The sequence below is a fragment of the Patella vulgata genome, chromosome 2 (genome assembly GCF_932274485.2).
Source record: "Patella vulgata chromosome 2, xgPatVulg1.2, whole genome shotgun sequence".
Lineage (NCBI taxonomy): Eukaryota > Metazoa > Mollusca > Gastropoda > Patellidae > Patella > Patella vulgata.
In genome coordinates, this window is record NC_065880.2 from 78,851,292 (window position 1) to 78,871,484 (window position 20,193).

Sequence of the window (20,193 nt, forward strand, 5' to 3'; positions counted from 1 at the left end):
ATGGCGGTGAACATTCCTGGAATAATCGCTGTAGTTGTGTTTTACTTGATTATTCTTGCTATTGGAATTTACGCGGGAAGAAAAACCGCCAAATCCAGCAACACAGAAGAACTTTTGGTAGCCAACCGTGGAATGGGATTAATTGTTTCGTTTTTTACTATGACTGGTAAGTAATTGTTATTATGTTATAGTATTGTCATTTCTTGGTGACTTTGAATCTTTCTTCCTGCTGAGTCCTACCAAATATACATATCTATCTATAACATATATTTCCTTTTCGGCAACTTTTAAAAATACATTGGACGATATTGACAAAAAAACCTCCCAGAACGCGCTTGTCGGTTCTTGTCGGTGATTGGTAGTATCGTTCCTGCGGACTCTATTAGATTGTCAATGAATTTTAAATTTGCTTTGAGCTGATCGAACAGGTTCACTGTTAGCCCATAAAATTACATCTCATAGATATTTCTGACGGGACTAGTAAGACTTCCATTGCACATAAATTGATATTAAATAAAGTTTCGGAGAGAGTGCCCTTCTGCAAAAAAAAAAAAAAAAAAAGAAAAAAAAAAAAAATATATACTCACAAAAAAAGAAATAATGTCCACTGAATAAAGGATTTGTTATGTCTGGTAGGAAAGGGCAAATTGCAAAGAATTTTAAAATTGATTTGAGCTGAATTGGTTCTGTATAGGTGGGCTAGTAGCTATTTAGATATGAACGTGCCGGATTTAGCTGTAGTCTTAAACATTTGTCATCACCTTTGGCTTTGCTCAAAGGGCGAAGGATTGGGAGGGACCTCATTAGTGGAATAGCCCGAGGCAGTGGTTCTCAGCCTTTTTTGCCAACAGCACTCCTTGGAACATATGAAGAAATAGCGGCACACCTGGCTAAATATATATGAAAAATATTTGACTTTTGCAAAATAAAAACATGGCAAGCCAGACGGCATACAACCGTAGACAGAGATTAGTCATAGAAACATAGAATGTCTTAAATTAAATAAAGAAAAACACATCCATGAACTTATCAGCGAATACTCAATTAGGATCATGTGTTTTTTCGCATTTTCTTAGTGTGCCTTTCAAAATTCCGCGGCACACTTAGGAAGATCTCGCGGCACACTGGTTGAGAATCACTGGCCTAGGGTATATCTCCATTTGAATCCGGAAATGGACCTAGGGTTCGAAGGTGCTGTTCTTTAATTTTTACTTCAAAACCAATAGAGATATTTTTCACTAACCACTCCTTAATGGAACCACGGTGATCCACTGAGGAATACGTTTTTTCCTAGGTTCGACCCTCGGCGGGTTTCAGCGTGGTTTTCCCTTGTCTATGGTGCACGACTGAGGGACTGTCAAGGAACAGCGTCTAGTCGTTCGAATGGGACGAAAAACCGAGGTCTCGTGTACGCTTTGGTGCGCACTTAAAAGAACCCTTGACATTCGATAAAAGAGTAGGCCGTAGCGCCGCTGCCTGCGCAAAATCCGTCATAGCACACTGTATGGCGCATACCCGTCTTCATTAGCCCAGCCGGAGCAGAAGTGTAGGACTTTAAACCCCATTTCATTTTGAGCTCGACTGGTGAAGAGAAGTGATACTATAACCCCCATTCCATTTCATTTAAACCCCGACATGAATGATAGATTCCAATTTACAAAACATTTATTTTCTGATACCACGAAGCCAGGTAAAACGTATAATTTGATATTTAAATAAGATAATATTTACAGCTACTCTGGTTGGAGGAGCCTATATCAATGGAACTGCAGAAATTATGGCATCTAATGGAATTGTATGGACGCAAGCCCCAGTAGCATACTGCTTAGCTTTCCTGATAGGTGAGTGTATGTCTAAAAACTTTAACAGGGTATTTCTAGGTCTGTCATTGAATCAAGTGGTGTGGTTTCGGTTCCCAGTCTGCACGTGACAAGGAATAGAGTTGCCTGTCAATCGGCGGATCCAGGAAATTTTGCAAGAGGGTGTTTGCTAGGTTTTTGAGACACTGTATCTTGGTGGCGGGGGAGAGCAAGAGGTCGGGACGAGTTCTCTCTCCCCCCCCCCCTGTTAATATTTTGATAAATACATGGTCTCTATCGTCATTTTGGCGTATATCTGGGGTAACCAGAGGTCATTTTGACAAAACACAGAGACTGGGATTTTACATAAAATCATACTAAAAATATGTACCTACAACGCTACGTTTTATGTAATAAAATCAATTCTGCACGATTTTGACAGGAAGCTTTAAGGAAGCAAATTGGAATTATAAAAACCGACCGCAACTGTGTCAAACAACAAAATATCAAGAAAATTCATTATGAACTATTCGGTTTTTTTGTTTTTTTACAATACGCCGCGGCACAAATAACTTGACAAGAACCTAAAATAGAGTTCTGCACAATTATGACTCCAAATATAATGGGGAGAATAAGCTGCGTGGAGGTTTTTTGATGAACCGTTCTGTCTGAGAGCTCGCGTAACTCTCTGTATTCGGTTTCCTCTTATATATGACATCCATTTGACAGTTGACAATGCATGATGCCATCATCGTCTCCAAATTACGTAGGCATACACTAAACGTTTTAAGGATAGAAATCCAACACACCGTTTGACGTCAATTTTTTATAATGAATTAATACAATTGTGATTCAATTTCAATGATGCAAAGCATTAATTGTGATATCACATACTATATCATTATCTCGCGCTGTGAATGCCCAGGCCATACCACCATCTCATTATGACCGTGACATCTTTCTCATAAAAAGTCTTATGTTACATGTTTTCTTGTGTAGCTGAGCACCCCCCCCCCCCCCACACACACCCACCAACCAAAAAGATCCCCCTCTGCCGCCCCTGACTGTTCAACCTCGTGAGTTTCCTCCTGATCACCCGGTTCCCTCCCTTTGCTAACGACCTCTACGCTCAAGCGAATTATTGAAATAAGATTAATCCCGAAGACGTTAGAACGCATTTCTCTCCCGCTGTACTTTTCTCTCAGATGCATTAGTATTTTTTTCTGTTTATTGAAATATTTCAGGTGGTATTTTTTATGCGCCCAGGATGAGGAGAGCTGGTTATATCACCATGTATGATCCATTTCAACTTAAGTTTGGTAACCGTGTTGGTGCCTTGATGTGTGTGCCACAGTTTCTGGGAGATCTCTTCTGGACGGCAGCAATTTTAGCAGCGTTAGGTAAATTTGAAATAAACCAATCTGATTAAAAGACAGATCCTATTTCGTTTCGTTTTTAATAGTTTAAAATTTCATTTTACCCGTCTTCGCTAATGAAGACCATCGAAAGTATAAAAAGCGAAACGAAACGAAATATAGATCTGTATTTGAATCAGATTGGAAATAAATAGATAACTAAACGCCTGGTTATGTCCACTATACGTCGTACTACATCTGTTAACACTGTTCATTATGTACATTTTGCATACGGAAAGTCCATTGGCCAATTACGCTATTTTACCGAGTTTTCGTCTAATGGTTTGGATGCAAGTATGGCGGGTGTGGGGCCAGACAGGGTACGCTTACTCTTCCGGACACCTGTTACCAGTGTTTGTCGTGTATTTTGTACACGGTGAACAGTCCATTTGCTGATTACACTATTTTACCTATACCGTTTTCATAAGGACTTCGAATTTTGTCCAGTGGTTTGGATTGTTCGTACTTGTTTTTTTTTTATTTGCTTGCCACCAGTATTAAATTGGAGAACTATTTCGTGCTTTGTCGAATTCGTTCTAGCCATTCATTACTTGAAATCGAAGTTTCTTTAAAGATAGTGGAAGGGGATAATGAAATGAAATGATATGGGGTTGGACGTCCTACTTTTCTACGCCGACTGGGCTTATGAAGACGGACTAACTCCATACAGTGGGCTATGAGGGAAATTTTGTGCGGAGAGCTGGGCTGCGGCCTATGTTATTTCGAATTCCAACTCAAAGTTTCTTTTACGCGCACGCCAATGTGTAAACGGAGCTAGATTTTTCGTCCCATCCAACAACTAAGCTACTAGTTCGCATTGTATACAGAAACTATGAGACAGTATAAGAAAAATGAATTCTATCTCCAGAACATATTTATACTCGCTTGCTCTTGGTCAATTCGCACCCTGGCCATATTCTATGTTATACCAACTAGCGCTTGGTCACTTCGCACTCCGGCCATATTTTATACCTAACAGGGGTTGGTCACTTCGCACCCTGGCCATATTTTATACCAACCAGAGCTTGCTTACTTCGTACTCAAAATCTATCAAATAGATAAGTTTTCAATGAGCTATCATGTCGCGATGGTTGGTTCGTGCGTTATCCATAACAATAACCATACGTTCTTTTTTTTTTTTGCGTGGGGGGGAGGGCGTTTTATATTATAAGACCTTATCATTGAGTCAAGTAGCGTGGTTTTGTATATGAATGAAAGTGGTCACCTGTCTAACCCTGTGCTTCCCCACCCCATCTCCGGTTTCCTCCAACTGCTAATATCCTTACGAGTAATCGAAAATATAGAACATTACATATTATGTTGGTCCCGATATGGCCAAGTTTGTGTTAACATATGAGTATATTATTTCCAGGTTCTACGATATCTATAATATTAGATATTGACGAAACAATGGCTATTATTATATCAGCATGTGTGGCTGTATTCTACACGTTCCTTGGAGGTTTGTGGTCAGTTGCTTTAACCGATGTCGTTCAACTGATCTGTATTGCTGTAGGATTGGTAGGTTTTCTTTTGTAGCATTCCGCTCTTGCAATCATATAATCTTATTTCGAATCACTCCCCCTGGTCGTCTCTATGATCATAGACGTCGTAACCGTCCCAATTATCATAATCGATGCAACCACTCCAGCCATAATCGCCGTAACCGTCCCAGACATAATCGTAGTAATCATCCCAGCCGTAATCGCCGTAACCGCCATAATTTTGTCGACAGGTCGTTAAACCTCACTCCATTCCTACAATGAGTTAGAGATTGTATTTTCTACAATGAGCTAAATTTTGTGTTTCCTACAATGAGTTAAAGCCCTCTATTCCAACAATGAGTTAGATATCGTAATTCTTACAGTGAGCTAGATCTCGTGTTCCTAAAATGAGTTAAACCACACCCCATTCCCATAATGAGTTAGATGTTGTGTTTCTTACAATGAGTTAAATGTTGTGTTTCCTACAATGAGTTAGATTTGTATTTCCTACATTGGGTTAGATCTCTTGTTTCCTACAATGAGTTAGATCTCGTGTTTCTTACAATGAGTTAGATTGCGTGTTTTACAATGAGTTAAACCATACTCCATTCCTACATGAGTTAGATACTGTGTTTCCTACAGCGGGTAAGATGTCATGTTTACTACAATGAGTTAGATTTCGTGTTTCTTACAATGAATTAGATGTCGTGTTTGCTACAATGAGGTAGATATCGTGTTTCCTGCAATCAATTAGATCTCGTTTCCTACAAATCTTGTGTTTCTGACAATTAGTTAAGATTTCGTGTTTCCTACAATGAGTTAAATCTCGTGTTTCTTACAATGAATTAAATCGCTTGCTTCCTACAAAGAGTTAGATCTCGTGTTGCATTAGGAGAAACTTAACATATACATCTCGATGTGTATATATAAAAAACAACAACCTTATTTGACACGTGTGACCTTTTTCCTTGTACGGAAATGTAGTTCATTTAATGTTTTCGCCATTCATTAAACCTTTATTTCCGTTATATAACATAAATTAAATAAAATAAGCTTGATTTGTAACAGGTGCATCTGTATGACCTAATTGTATATCACACTATAACATCGTGAAAGCACGGCTAAATCTATTTGTTAAGGCCAACTCAATTTTTGTCAAGGTTGCTGAGATGTAAATAAGGTTAGGGCACGTGATTGTTGGCGAGATTGTTGGTTAGGATTAGGGTAAGTATTGGGGCTAGGTCCAGGGTTGGGGTTAGGGTTGGGATTAGGGATAGCCCTGTTTACATCTCGTGACCTATGACGAAAAATTGAGCTGGTCTTATCATTTAGCACTAACTTCCCACGAACACGTGAAGCACCCAGACAACTGTATACAATATGAGAAAGAAAATTGAACTTAATGATGTAGAATTTCTTAATATGTTAATTGACAAATAGTCGAATTAAACGACAATCGCATAAATTAATGTAAAATTCCAAATGTCATCCCGGGATACTCATCTGTAAATTAGCCATATATTAAATATAAAATTGATTGGACAGTTTAAAGAGCGAATTCTGTACTCTGGCGGTGCTGGGATTTTTCTGATGGAAGACGAGGTGAGGTGACTCTCCGAACATAATTGCATCTTAACATCTATCAGAAATTGAGAAAACTGGCGCAATCGGTACATCGCTCCGGGGCCCATGAAGCATGAAGCACGGCCAGTATTCGTACCGTAGAGCCCCGATCCGATCCCCGATTCCCGACTATGTAGGGGTAAGGTTAGAAATCCTTATGTACTTTTTGCATAGACCTTGCATAGGTGTGTTTGTATGTGGGGTGGGGGGCACAATTTATGCACACAAAAACTAAGTGAACAATATCCCCCCCCCCCCTGAACATGTATCGAGTAATTCGATATTGTAAGCGGGAGATACTAGCCAAATCTACAATCTGAACGTAATGAGGGTACCTAGATAAAATCATGTTTGTCTAAATTTGTTATCTCCCTTATATTAATCTCAACATTATATGTAATACTTTACCCTCGCTAATTTTGAAAGATATTTACAATCACAGTCTACTTGGAATGAAGTTTAGCCTACCTACACCGATAATCAAATTATCCCAAATAAAAGCTACTCCAGTCCCAAAGGCTAAATCTATTTGTTAAGGCCAGCTCAATGTCGCAGACATGTAAATAAGGTTAGGGCACGTGATTGTGGGTTAAGGTTAGGGTAAGCATTGGGGCTAGGTTCAGGGTTAGGGTTAGGGTTGGAATTAGCGCTAGCCCTGTTTACATCTCGTGACCTCTGACGAAAATTGAGCTGGCCTTATCATTTAGCACTAACCCAGTTTAAAGTGACTATCCAGAAAAGCGACACGGGCAAACCCAATATTTATATCGTAGTGGTGATGTAAGGATGGGGTTGGGTGTCTCTAACTCTGGCGGCGAGAAATTCTGGGCTTAGTGGAGCATGCTCTAATACCTAGAAAGTCACAATAATTACCATATTTCATATAATGACTGTGAGTTGACCGAGTGCTTTCACATGTAGATATATATTAGAACAGTGCAGCAATTGAATGTCAGTAGCGTTGACAACCACATTAAAAGCACTGGGGGTTTTCTTATTTGAGAGGGGGTGCAGTAACTCTAAACCAATGACGCAAAGCGTTTCATTGCATCCGTTACTTATCCCCTAATTGACAGACCTGGCTTATGTTGTGGGACATTGCCGTAATAAGCCAATTCATGCTTGTGTTATACAACGAGCGGTTGAAGCCACATAGGCCTATTTCAGCTCTCATAAGAAAAATGTCCCAACCAAAAACACCTCTGTGGTGAGCCCCGAATAGCAATAAAGTGTTAATATGGTTGACCAGCTGTAACTTAGATCGCCGAGAAATGTATCGTTTGAAAACGTCGAATAAACTGATTGTTAGTTTTGCCTTAGTTATTCTCTTCATTTTTTTTAAACGAACTACGGGAGCGAACTTTTCATATGTACGAGATTGGGTGTGGGCAGTCTACCCATGGACACACTACTGACCATCTGTCAATCACGTTTCTGTTCCTCAAACAATTGATCTTTTTAGGGAACTATATATTTATGGCTAATGTTTAAGTAGATAAAGTACAATTACTTCTTTGTTTCCGGTAGATAAATACATAAAAAAATAAAAATACTTCTTTATTCTGATAAACATCAAATCATAATCTAGCTAATTTGATTAAAATGCAGATCTATATTTCGTTTCGTTTTTTATACTTTCGATGGCCTCCACTTAGTGTAGTAAAGATAATTATAAACCTATAACGGTAAATCTCTTTGATCTTTGGGGCATATTCGATGCTCGGAATAACTTCCTGTCTGAAAGTCGTGGCGACTTTGAATATATACAGGGGAATTTGGGATTATTCTTCTGGAAGTTTTTCTTTAAACCTGTAACGGGCTATTCTTCCAGCGTAGGTTTTTTTTCCATAACCTGGAAATCTGGAATATTCTCATTTTGCGTACATGTAAACACAGACGGTTTATAAGCAAGATAAAGTCCTCGACTTCGGCTATACCAGGGAAGAAAGACTTCAGAAAACCCCCTTGAAAGAAAAACATCGATTTTTCTTTTTCTCGGGTTATTTTCTTCAGTCATTCTTTCCCCGGCATAACCTCAGTCATGTGCTTTATCCTGTAAAACAAAATTTTGAATTATAAAGAACTTAACGAAATCAGATTGTAAGCTTGCTGGCTGCTCTTAATGGAGCGTCTTCAGATGTTATAAATGTATATCTTTATGTGTTCAATAATGCTCTTTTTATTAGCTTATAGCTGTGCCATTTGCAATGACGCATCCATCTGTAGATTTTAGTACAGTCAGTGAAACGTGGCAGGGTAAAATAGAGACAACACAGATAGGAAGTTATATTGATGTATATGGTCTGCTTCTTCTAGGTGGTATACCATGGCAGGTAATTAGTTATACCACAATTGTCTTCTTCTTCTAAGTGATATACCATTACCACGCAGTACAAGAATACAATTTCAAAAGTTCTATTTGATGACCTGGGGATTCTAATTTAGATTTGAAAATATGCAGGACGTCATCTGTGCTGTCATTCAGTTCACAATGAATGTTGCATCCGATAAGGCCCTTTTGGCTTTGGCTTTGTTATAGTGTCACCAGCCTGTGAAGTGGGAGGGAGAGAGAGAGAGAGATAGAGAGAGAGGCGTGGTTTAACGTCCACTCGACCCAAACTAGGTCATTTCAGGACTAACAAATGGTTCAATTTTATTTCAATTATTCGCTTGTCGGTAGGTGTCTTTAGCAGTGGGAGGAAACCGGAGGACCCTGAGAAAATCATCGTGGTGGGACAGGCGACCCTACTCCTTGCCACGTACAACCGCGGAACCGAAACCACGCCAGTTGACTCAATGACAGACCTTATGATTGAACGCGCACGCGCTTACCATTCGGCCATTGTGATCATTGTCATGATCGGGCTCTATTTCACAGAAACTTAAAATAAACGAAAATGCGTCTATGGGTGTATATAAAATGATTTACATTCAATTTTTATAAATTTTATTGTAATTTCTAACAATTTATGTTTGGTTAAATATGCATACAGTCCATTTCTTTTTTTTTTTTTTTTTTTTTTTGGTTTCGAATCCCCGGTTGTACGTGGCAAGGAGTAGGGTCGCCTGTCCAACCTCGTGGGTTTTCTCCGGGTCCTCCGGTTTCCTCCCACTGCTAAAGACCTCTACGCGCAAGCGAATTATGTGAATAAAAAATTAAACCATATGTTAGTCCCGAAATGACCTAGTTGGTGTCGAGTAGACGTTAAACCCCATTTCTCTCTCTCTCTCCATTTCTTTTTTAAAAAAGGGCAGAATTGTAAAAAGGCCTGGCCTAATTTCTTACCCTAATAAAGATATTATTAACTAAGTAGGCTCAAACGAAAAAAAAAAAACTTTCGCATTGTCTTCTGGGATGATTTTCTTTAATCATTACACGTGGTACTTGAAATCATGGAGTACACGGTATATCAAACATTGGATATTGGGGTCCCATATTTTCACGGTAAGATAATAACACCAATATTGATTGGAATTGACCAATATTGAATTCTAATTCGTGTTTTTAATTTCGAATATTATGGATAATTTTGAATTAGAGGTTTAGCTCCTTTAAAACTGGTGTTATAAATATTTCAGGTATATTTTCAAAGAGTTTTAGCTTGTAAAACACCTGAAAGGGCCAGACTGGCATCAATTGTAGCTAGCGTGGCTTGCTTTTTATTTGCTGTTCCAGCCACCTGTATGGGAATCACTGGGGCTGCAGCAGGTAATTTAAACTTATTAGGCTATATAGTATCTAAATCTGTGAACATTATTCGTGTTTTATTCAGAAACAACATGCCATAGTTAAAATTAGAAATTAAATGAAATAGGGTTTAACGCCCTACTGTTCTGTACCGACTGGGCTAATGAAGATGGGCGTACCCAATACAGTGTGCTATAGGAGAATGTTTGCCCAGACAAAGTCTCTGTTACGTGTTCTGCAGCGTGTACACAGGGCCACGGATTTTTGTCCAATCCGAACGACTAGACGGTATCCTGGTCAGGTCCTCCGTCTTCCACCACTGACAAGAGAAAAGCCACTCGGCCAAGTTAAAATTAACAAAACCAAATATTTCATTTTATGATTATAAACATTTTCTTGAAGTCTACTAAAGAAGAGTGGTGATTTCAAAGGCAATATCCCTTCTTTCACATTCTCTTTTCAGACTGGAATCAGACTGCTTATAATGGAACTATACCAATACCACCAGAAAAAATGAGTTATATCTTACCGTTAGTTTTACAATATCTCTGTCCTCTACCTGTTTCTATTGTTGGTCTAGGAGCTATTTCTGCTGCAGTCATGTCGTCTGCGGATTCCAGTATTTTATCAACAGCGTCTGTGTTTGCTAAAAATATTTACCAGCAGTTGTTTAGGAGTCAGGTAAGAATCTAAAGAAAAGCTGCTGACAAATGTATCAAAATGAAATGGGATTTAACGTCCTACAACATGCAGTATGCTATGAGTGTAATTTTGCCCAGACAGCGGCACTACTCCCTACTCTATATTTATAATTCCATCTGTCAAGGGTTCTTTTAGTCCCATTCAAACGATCAGACTATGGCCTTTACCAGGTCGACTGCCCTGTACCACTGACAAGGGACACCATGCTGGAATATCCCGAGGAACGTTCTCAGTCAAGCCGCAAATCCTGATTAATGATGGTTAGTGCTAATTGATAAGGCCAGCTCAAATTTTCGCAATAGGTCACGAGATGTAAACAGGGCTAGAGCCAATCCCAATCCTAACCCTGGTCCTAACCCCAATGCTTACCCTAACACTAACCTGCAATCTTGCCAACAATCACCTGCCCCAACCTTAGCATGTGCGCGCTGTATCATAAGGCATGTCATTGAGCCAACTGGCGTGGTTTCCAATCCCCGATTGTACGTGACAAGGAGTAGGGTCGCCTGCCCAACCTCGTGGGTTTTCTCCGGGTCCACCGGTTTCCTCCCACTGCTAAAGACCCCTACGCGCAAGCGAATTATTGAAATAAAATTAAATCATATGTTAGTCCCGAAATTGTCTAGTGGACGTTAAACCCCATCTCTCAACGAATGTCACCGGATAAGCACAGTTTTGCCCTAAATACGTAAAATGCCTTTCCATACAACAGTCTTAAAATGTTCTTAAACTTATTGCAGGCTTCAGACAAAGAAATGGTTTGGGTGTTGAGAATTGCTATTCTTGCAGCTGGTTCTTTGGCCACCGTTGTTGCTATTGGTGCTAAAAGTGTTTACGGGTTGTACGTTTTGTGTTCCGATCTGATGTACGTCATACTATTTCCACAGTTCACGTGCGTTCTCTTCTTCGAGGTCACAAATGCGTACGGTAGTATTGTTGGCTACGTCATCAGTTTCGTGTTGAGGATCTTAGGAGGTGAATATCTGATCAACCTTCCAGCGTTGGTTCATTATCCATTCTATACAGAAGAACATGGACAAAATTTCCCATTTCGAACCTTTGCTATGCTGTTAAGTTTTGCGACCATTCTTATATTTTCAAAACTAACAGAAAAAATGTTTCTTAATGGGGTACTTCCTAAAAAGTGGGACATTTTCGAGTGCTCGTCTCCGGACTTTCGGAAACGAATCCGATTGCCAGTTAAAGAACATGATAAAGATTATAATACAGGCGTATCTTTGCTGTCTAACGTGGAATTAAAAGATATGCGAGACAATCATCATTTTTCTGAAACATCAAAACCATTAAACAAAGAATGGTAAAATAATTAGACTGAAATAATGTCAGATAGTTTAGGTGTATTTTATAAACTTTCATTTATATATTTTATATTTTACTTTTATATATAAAACCAATAGCAATATATATATATATTTGTATAGTTTTTGTTGTTTTTTTGTTTGTTGTTTGATGTTATAACATGTGAGTGATGTGACTTGGTATGATATACAAGTATTTATAAAGTGCGGGGAGGGGGGCGCAGTTTTAGAGGGTGCACGGGAATATTTACTGACAAAATTGATCATTCAGAGTGTCAAGGACGCAACTAATAATATGCATACATTTATTTCCTCTGATAGTCACAAGGCTATCCACAATGTCCTGTCCTTTACCGCGGAGCCCCTGGCTGAAAATGTCACTGGAGCCCTGTGCGAGGATATCTGACAATTCAAAAAAGTAATGGAATGTCACTAGATAAGCGAAAACAAGGAAACTGGAAGTAGACCGTGCATTCCCTTGTTTTTAGTCATTCTATACTTAATAAAAACATGGTAATGCACGGACCTTTTCTATTATTTTTTTCTAGTTAGTCAATTATTTTTTTAAATAACAACTTTTGGTCTTCGAATGAATTATTATTAGTCACTTCAGTCAGTTGTATAGATGATAACTCGTGTTTTCATTTCGCCACTTCCGTTTCTTGAAAACTTCATTACGCGTTTATCGTAGCAATGATCTCTGTGTTAACCCTGTAATGCCCACGCCATAAACCGGGCTTTGATAAATTATGATAGTTTGGATTGTTGAAGCTTTACATGCAGTAAAATATATCCCAGTGTAAAATTTAGGATCGGACGACCTTGACCTTGATTTTCAATGTGTATCATAGATAGGCCTACAGTGGGCTAATCACAACAACACCAAACAAAATTCTAAACCAATATACGAAATCGTATTAAAACAATGTTTATTTGAATTATAAGTGAATTTATCAAATTGTATTTCATTTCATTTCAATATTTGATCATTTTAAAATAATTGCATAACATAAAAAGAAAAATCACAATAACAAAAAAAACCACCCCCAAAAAATTATTTCATTGGTTGTTGTCTAAAGCAACTGTCTGAAACAGTTTCGGTCTTTGTTTAGACAAAGGGTAACTTTACATTTAGAGCATCTTATATGGGAGAACATGAACGAACCCTTGCATAAAACACATCTGAGAAATGATGACTTCCATACTGGCAATTGATCTAAACCATCCTGTTGGGCGACCACGAAGTCGCTTTCTTGCAGACACCAGTGACATTATCAGTGACATTATCATTATCTACAAAATGTAAATTTGTCATGAGGGTTTGAAATCGAGAACGGGACATAACATCTACAATAGGAGAATGGTGGAATTTTTGTTGCCAATAGCAACGAATGTTGCCCATCTGAACTAAGCCCATGTATAGGTAAACCTTGAGAAATTGTTCTATTTCTGATTTAGACGTGTTAACAGAAACTAACTTTGTTTATGTCCTTAGTTAGTCTCTGAAGTATCATAAACCCCATTCGATTGAGTTTGGTTATTTAATTGTTTTTATGAAAATCTTTCACTCTGAAAAACCGGGGCTTAGTCATCTAAAATCAAACAAATTTTATAATGTAGGTAGTGAAAACATAATGTTATGCTTTTGGGCTTTAGCGTGGTTCAAGGATGGGGTGGGTGCATAAAACAGAAATGAAGCTAATGGGATTACTCTTTTTCGAATTCCAAATGCAAAGGGTTATTTTACGTGCACGTCAATATGTCCGCGGGATTTCAGTTTTTCGTCCCACCCAAACGACTGCATAATATATGTTAACTGTCAGGCCTTCGGTCCAGAACCACGAAGGTGGGTGACAACGGGGACCTCGGTTTTACGTCCCATTTAAGCGACTAGACACTGATTTTTGCCAGACTTTCGATTCTGCACCACACGATAATGTTCCATGCCATGGACGAGGTTACCTTGGTTTCTGGCACTCTTTAAAGGCTCAATACCACTCTTGTTGTAACTGAATAATATGTCCCAATCTTTATTCTGGTCAACAAATTGTACTATTTTACAATATTCCAATTAATTGATGATACAAATTTCATCTTAACACACCTAATTTAAAAAATTGGAAAAATTCAACTAAATAATTTGAAAAGCCTGACGTATAGCTTTTCAAATGTGACTTGGATTTAAAAATATTTTTGAACCCTCTGGACAAGTAAAATAGGATTTAATGGATAATTTACACAACAGGTAGGACACTAACACATCTACTTAGAATAAGGCTATTTTTTTATTTTCTGGGGCTGTCAAGCCAGCAAGAGTGTTATTGTCCCTTTAACACATAATAAGAACACTGCATTAAATTTTATATATCAATAAAGTATTGCTCAGACCCATTGTATCATATAATAATAATATGATACACTAAATATCGACTTTGATTTTCAGATAAAATATTGTTTATTTTTAAATTTGAATTGGACTAATAAAAATATATTTTTTCTGGTAACAACTAGCATATAAATAAAAAGTGTTGTTTTAATAAAATTGATACATGTACAAATTGTATCTAAGACCCCTGTGCCTCTCGTAATTGTAAATGAAGATTATGAGGAGGTCATTTTTTTTTTTATTTATGCTGTAAAGAGTTAATGACTGTTGAAATCCATAGTACAAATTGTATAAGACCCATGGACCTCTTGTAATTGTAAATAAAAATTTACGTCTGGATATTCAAGTTGAGTAAAATACGGTTATCTCCCTTGTACCAACTCAATCCAGTAGACCAGCTGCAAAAAGAAAAGTTAATTTATTACTTACATGTTTTGTACTGTTAAAATAAATGGTAAGTTTGACACTCTACCATATGATAATTTTTATTATATGCGAAAGGAAAGCAGCCAGGATGAAATCTAGATTTTGCAGAATATTCATTCAGGGCGTTTTTTACAACACAAACAGAAATTAGTGAACTGATTGATTGATCTGATTTGTCTCTCTCTCCCAATCAACATGATCGATCGGTTCCACCAGCTGGTTTAAAAATGGCATGCCTTTACAAATTGGCTTTTTTTTTTCTATAGTAAACTTGAAATAATATGATCCTATACATGAATTAGCCACATGTTTTGAAATCAAAACCTCTAGTCTGTTGACCCAGGTAACCGTCATTCTGGTAAAAGTCACCAAATGATCGTTTTCAAAGACTCGAGGGAGAAAAGGTGAATTATAACTTTGGAACTAGGCAGTCTGCAGAATATGTTTTGTGGTACAATGAAAATGCTTACTAAATTCTGGGGTGCAAAAAATGGCCTGCTTCAAGCGACAAGGAAATAAATCCATGGCATGATAAAAAAAAGGCTATTGTTAATTGCCTGGCTTGTAATTTCAAAAATATAAAATGGTACCGCTGAAATTTGAAATTGTAGCAACCACTGCACAGGTACATTAGCCATACATGACAGCTCGATTGGATCAATTTGAGTCGCACACCGAGTCTCTATGCCCTACGGTACTTACCATGGTAGTTGCCTCCCTTGAAAAAGGTATGTTTGTTTAGAACCCCTGTTTATTGCTGGTCAACAATGGATTACGGAAGACATGACAATTATTACAGTTTAAAGTAGCTTGCATGCATGATACAGATGTTGTCCTACAACTGGTGTGCAAATCTAAAGAAAATTTGTGTGCACCAATCTCTGAAAAAAATTACTTGTGCATGTACCGGACATACTCTGCAGACTAGGGAACAAGAAGCATGATTTGCTTTTTAGCCTGTACTTAGCTCCATGTTCTGATATGATACAAATGAAATGAAATGAGATTCAACTTCCTACCTTTTAGAACCAACTGGGCTAATAACATCGTCTAATAAACGTCGTTAAGGCCTACTCTTATTTCAAATTCCAACTGTCAAGGGTTCTTTTATACACATTTCCCATTCAAACAACTAGAAACTGGTCCTTGCAAAGCCCTCCGTACTGCACCACTGACAAGAGAAACTTCTCGGTCAACACAGGGTTTGAACCTGAGACCTAGCAAGCCATTGTCGTACTCACGGCTCACCTTACATGAATATACTACAGACAGGGTCATAGTGATTTTAGTTGTACCAGGGGGATTGGGTGGCCAAATGGTTAACGCGTGCGCATAGCATTGTAATTTCTGTCATTGAGTCAAAAGGCATGATTTCGATTCCCTGCTTGTATGTGACCTCTTGGGTTTTCTCCAGGTCCTTCGGTTTCCTCCCACTGTTATAGACCCCTACCGACGAGCAGATTATTGAAATAAAATTGAACCATGTGTTAGTCCCGAAATGATCTGGTTTGTGTTGAGTTGATCGTTAAACCCCATTTCCCCCTTCCTCTCTTTCTCTCCCTCTCTCTCTCTCTCTGTCATGGTATAGTATTCGTCAACCATTATTAATAAAACTATATGGGACTTCATATACTGAAGCTTGATTACTGCCATGTGCACTATTTATTCTATATTTTATATTTCTCATTTTAATTTATTTTTCCAGGAATATTTAAGCAGTAAAGAAATACACAACAAATAAGATAATCAGATTTAAAAAAACAAAAGAAGGCATGTCCCGGGATTAAACATGTCTGTCACACATCCACTTTTGAAAATTCTGAAAGGTAATGAATTTGTTATTGTTATCGATTCCAATTTAAATACAGAAAGAATTTGTGCTGACTAAGGTGATTTCCAGGGCTGTTTTTAACCCTAATAATAATATATGCTATTATTTAGTAAAGAATCTAAATACAAGTATGTAAATAATAATAATAGTCTATTTATATTGCACAATATCCTTGCATGAGCATGCTCAAAGCGCAGTCCAGAAAGGATCACCACAAGTGAATGCTTTCTTAAACACAGAAGTTTTGAGTCTGGATCTAAATGTCTACAATGTCTGGAGAGTTCTTTATAATATATATATTTTTTTTTACAGTGAATATACTTGAATTATATACTGAAGAAAGAGATATATTGGACTATAATTTAAACCTAGCACCATTTTGTAGGAGATTAGAAGATATTTTTACCCTAGGGTTAAAGAGTAAGAGTCTCAAATTTCTATTTTTAATATATTTAACATTTGTAATTATTTCGGAAGATAAATAATGAATTGTTACTTTTTCGTAGTTTACTGGTTATTTTACAATCTTAAATTAAAAAATGTCTTAATTTAGAGTAAATTCAGCACCCATCAGGCCCCAAGTTCACAAAGCATTCTCAGACTTAAGTTAAGAATTTACTCAACTTTCAATCACTGTTTATGAGAAATATCTTTGATCCAGAAGCACATAGTTTCTTATCGATGTATTTGATACATTAAAACAACAAAAGTTTTATAAAGGGCTATATTTTAATTAAAATAAGACTTAACTTATGTCTGAAAATGCTTTGTGAACTCAGGGTCTGTATTCTGGGTTATTTGTCATACAGAAATATATAGAGGTGTGGAACCATTTGCATTCTGCATGAATTTAACTTTAGGATATTGGCAGCAATAGATTCTCCCTAGAACCTTTCAATTAACAGTTTAATTTGTGCAAAACAAAAAACACATGGGAATATGTCTTTATTGGGTCAGGTATCATGGCAAGATGTAAAACTGTCAATCAGTAGTCGAACTGAGATGCCCAAGATATCTATAAAGTTTGTTAAATTATTCAATATGACGAAAATTGGTGACTTGTGGTGATCCAGTGCTAAATAATATGAATTGTAATTTTTCACTTGATCAGATGTATACATACGTTTGTTGTTTGAAGTGTCTATGTATTATTAGTATAGAATTTAATATAATGTATTTGTGAATTGTAATTGTTTTTATATTAATTTATTTCTATTTCCAGCTGGTAATAATTGGTTTGTTAAACCAGGATATTGGTCATGGATTAGTAAACTACCTAGACTGTAAGTTAATTTACCTGTTAATACAAACACAAATTTTGGCCGAGTACTAATTTTTATCTGAATTTAGTCCTGTGTATACATTTTAGTGCATGTGAAAGATCCCTTAGTATTTGGAATTCGATTTCAAGAGAAGGCCGTAGCGCTGCTGTCCGGGCGAAATTTCCCTCATGTCACACTTATGCCCGTCTATTTCTATCAGTATTCATGGATGCTAGTCTAATTTTATATTAAAATATTATAGTCAATTCAATTTTTGTGACAAGTAAAGTATTTCATATGAAAAATATTGTAATTTTTTAAAAGATTTTTTAGGTTTTTATATCATATCAAGTCATTGTCAACCTGAGCCACAATGAAAGTCTCTGAGGAATTTAAATATTGTTTTCTTTATTTAAAGTAGCTAAGTCGCTAACTCAATATCATCCAAAATCTTCAACATTGAAAACACAAATTATTTGTCAATTTAAATCAACATTGATGCTGTGATCTTACCGAAAAAAGATGGGCTTCTGATATCCAATATTTAAGACAAAATAAACATTTTGCCATTGGTGCACGAATCGTGTACCATAATGCGTTTCAGCCCCAGTTCTAGCAAGAGACTCGAGGAACGAAGCTAGACATATTACACCAAACCAAACGGCGTATGTAGACTGGAATAACCAGCCGCTAGAAATTTGCATTCGATTGAGACTGCGGGCTTATTTCGCGGAACATAAATGATTTGAAATTAGAGTAAAAACGGAAACCATTGAATGTATATCAGTTTATATACATTTATATTACAGTATTATATGCGTTGCGACCCACTTGTGTCAATTTCTAGGTCCCAAATGTTAGCGATTTAGCTCCTTTAAAGTTAAATAATCGATTTTGGAAAATTTGATTATTTCCCAAAAATGCATTTGATGCACAGAGACTTTAGCACTAGCAGACAATAAAAGTGCATGGACTTTTACCGGTATTATTAAGACTGGACAGAAAGCATCTGTCACAGACTTTGTCCGACATAAATTATAACACGTTTATATTTTAAAATGAGAATTTCATATTTTCTAAGAAAGTCAAAACATAATTATTTCTATGTCTTTTGCTTAATAGGTTGTCAACTCACTATTATACGATTACATAGGTATCATTCTCACACTTAAAAATCATTCACCCCGAAATAATAACACAATTACCTCCCTTGTTTTTCTATTCCCCCCCCCCCCCCCATGGAATAGCTATCTTCAAACGTTTGAATTTGAAGTTGAAAATTATATTTTTGCCAATTTCTCAACTGGCAGTATTATAGGATAAATAGGATTATTCTTTAACGTAGGACTGTTTATAGATACCATCTATTTTAAGGCTTTATTTTAATACATTTTAAAAATATGAAATTATCGCTTTAACATATATGTTGTGTAATGATTTGTAATTGACAAAGTCAGTGACCGGTGCCTTGTGCCTTATCTCCAGACTTGGGTATTATATATTTAATGTTGTAATGTAAAACTTCTTTCTTTTTCTACATGATTGATTTGTATTCCAGTAAAAACCCTACTTTTGACCAAACGATTTATTTTGTCAAAGACTGTCAGAAGGTGAGAATGATAATAATTTTAGATTTTGTTGCGTTGTCTGCCCCTACCTTCCTTTCTCTCTCAGATTTTGTTGCTTTTAGCTGGAAACCATTCATATTTTCTTGACAGAATATTTTAATACAGATATTTGTAATTATATTATTTTGATTTGAGACTGCTCTCATCTGTCATGAAAATGGTCTTGGTAATAGCCTTCTGGTGAGGCCTTAGCCCTTAGCAAATAATATTTAGAATATGATATACTACATATACGAAAAGGGAGGCACCACAGTGGCTAAGTTGGTAAAATGCTGGCTTGCTAGTCTGGAGGTCGCTTGTTCGACCCCTGCAATGGCCGAGAAAGTTCAATAGAATTTTCCGAAGTGGTTTCCCCTTCCCTTGTCAGTGGTGCAGGACGAAGGACCTGATAAGAACAGCTGTCTAGTCGTTTGGATGGAACAAAAAACGAGGACCCGTGTATAAATTGGCGTGCTTGTAAAAGATCCCTTGGCATTTGGAATTTGTTATAAGGGTAGGCCATAGGGCTGCTGTCCAGGCAAAATTTCCCTTTTTGCACACTGTAAAAGGGAGTGAAGGCTTATTGACCTAATTTTCTGAAGCCAACAGTACCTGGTTCTGGCCTCTGTTGACCCAAACTAAAGATGTCTC

At 37.1% G+C, this 20,193-nt stretch overlaps 2 protein-coding genes across 2 annotated transcripts in view; both read left to right on the top strand.

Annotated features, from left to right (window-relative positions):
- On the top strand, positions 1–16,583 carry LOC130010638 (high affinity choline transporter 1-like). Its single transcript, XM_056098384.1, has 6 exons — positions 1–166; positions 1,734–1,841; positions 3,044–3,199; positions 4,587–4,735; positions 8,508–8,654; positions 16,548–16,583. Exons 1-6 carry the CDS (start codon positions 1–3, stop codon positions 16,581–16,583), a joined length of 762 nt encoding a protein of 253 aa, XP_055954359.1.
- The window catches only part of LOC126811764 (uncharacterized), a 22,630-nt gene continuing 17,230 nt past the window's right edge, over positions 14,794–20,193 (top strand). The window contains exons 1-5 of the mRNA XM_050537655.1: positions 14,794–14,870; positions 16,548–16,668; positions 16,986–17,093; positions 17,896–17,956; positions 19,494–19,545. Coding sequence (XP_050393612.1) covers positions 16,632–16,668; positions 16,986–17,093; positions 17,896–17,956; positions 19,494–19,545 — 258 coding nt within the window. The 5' untranslated portion in view covers positions 14,794–14,870; positions 16,548–16,631. The remainder of the gene's footprint in view (positions 14,871–16,547; positions 16,669–16,985; positions 17,094–17,895; positions 17,957–19,493; positions 19,546–20,193) is intronic.

Bases quoted from the DNA above. Each gene is read 5' to 3' on its own strand.
- LOC130010638 (XM_056098384.1), top strand. From the start codon at position 1: ATGGCGGTGAACATTCCTGGAATAATCGCTGTAGTTGTGTTTTACTTG. The intron at 3,200-4,586 runs GTAAATTTGAAA...TATTATTTCCAG, and splicing joins AGCAATTTTAGCAGCGTTAG to GTTCTACGATATCTATAATA. The intron at 4,736-8,507 runs GTAGGTTTTCTT...TCTTTTTATTAG, and splicing joins TCTGTATTGCTGTAGGATTG to CTTATAGCTGTGCCATTTGC.